The 793-nt window shown below is 44.3% G+C and overlaps 1 protein-coding gene across 1 annotated transcript in view; it reads right to left on the bottom strand.

Annotated features, from left to right (window-relative positions):
- The window catches only part of LOC119581722 (spondin-1-like), a gene marked incomplete at its 5' end in the record, with an annotated part of 49,715 nt that overhangs the window by 4,983 nt on the left and 43,939 nt on the right, over positions 1-793 (bottom strand). Inside the window, 1 exon segment of the mRNA XM_037929847.1 lies at positions 499-689. Coding sequence (XP_037785775.1) covers positions 499-689 — 191 coding nt within the window.

The raw sequence follows: 793 nt of genomic DNA, 5'->3' as shown, positions 1-793 counted from the left end.
CACTAATGAATTAAGGTAAAGATAGATGAAGAAAAGGATACTAGTAAACCGACGTAAAGTAAATAGATAAACGACAAAATCCCAAAACAGATGCCATGCGAAATGAGGGTGAAATTAAGGTTAAAAGGACATATACGCATATATTCCCAACATACACCATAATAATAATAAAAAAAAAATGTACCAACATAACCCAAAGTACAGCAACATATCGAGCATACCCATCATAATAAAACATTCTTCAACATACACCAACATGACTCAGCATACCCAACACAAACCAACATACCCCAACATACAAAACAATAACCATGAAAAAAAATACAGAAAAAGAAGCAGCACGAACCTGAAACCTACATACCTAAGGCAAGGGCAAAGGGAGCAACGTGCAATACCCAACATACACCAACAATGCATACACAACCCCCCCAACATAACCCAACATAAACACAGAAACACCAACCATGAAAATAATATAGAAAAAAAAGCGGCACGTACCTGAAATCTACATACCTAGGGTGGGGGCATGGAGGCAGCGTGCAATAGCGGCGTTGCAAGCGATCTTCACACGCCTTCCCTCCGTTCCTTGGCTCGGCGATGACGGTGCGAGAACGTTGCTGTAGCGCTTCGGAGCCGCATGAATGGGTGCAAGGTGACCACGGCCCCCATTCGCCCATTACGCAGTCGACCTGGGTGGGGATGAATGGGGGGGGGGAGAGGAAAAAGAGTTAATGGGGTTAAATGGAAAATTGTTGAGGGTTGTCGTGGGTGGGGGTGAGGGAGATAAGGGGAG

Source organism: Penaeus monodon, chromosome 15 (assembly GCF_015228065.2).
Source record: "Penaeus monodon isolate SGIC_2016 chromosome 15, NSTDA_Pmon_1, whole genome shotgun sequence".
Classification (NCBI taxonomy): Eukaryota; Metazoa; Arthropoda; class Malacostraca; order Decapoda; family Penaeidae; genus Penaeus; species Penaeus monodon.
The sequence above is the reverse complement of the archived record's forward strand: the minus strand, read 5'-3'. Positions and strand labels throughout refer to the sequence as shown.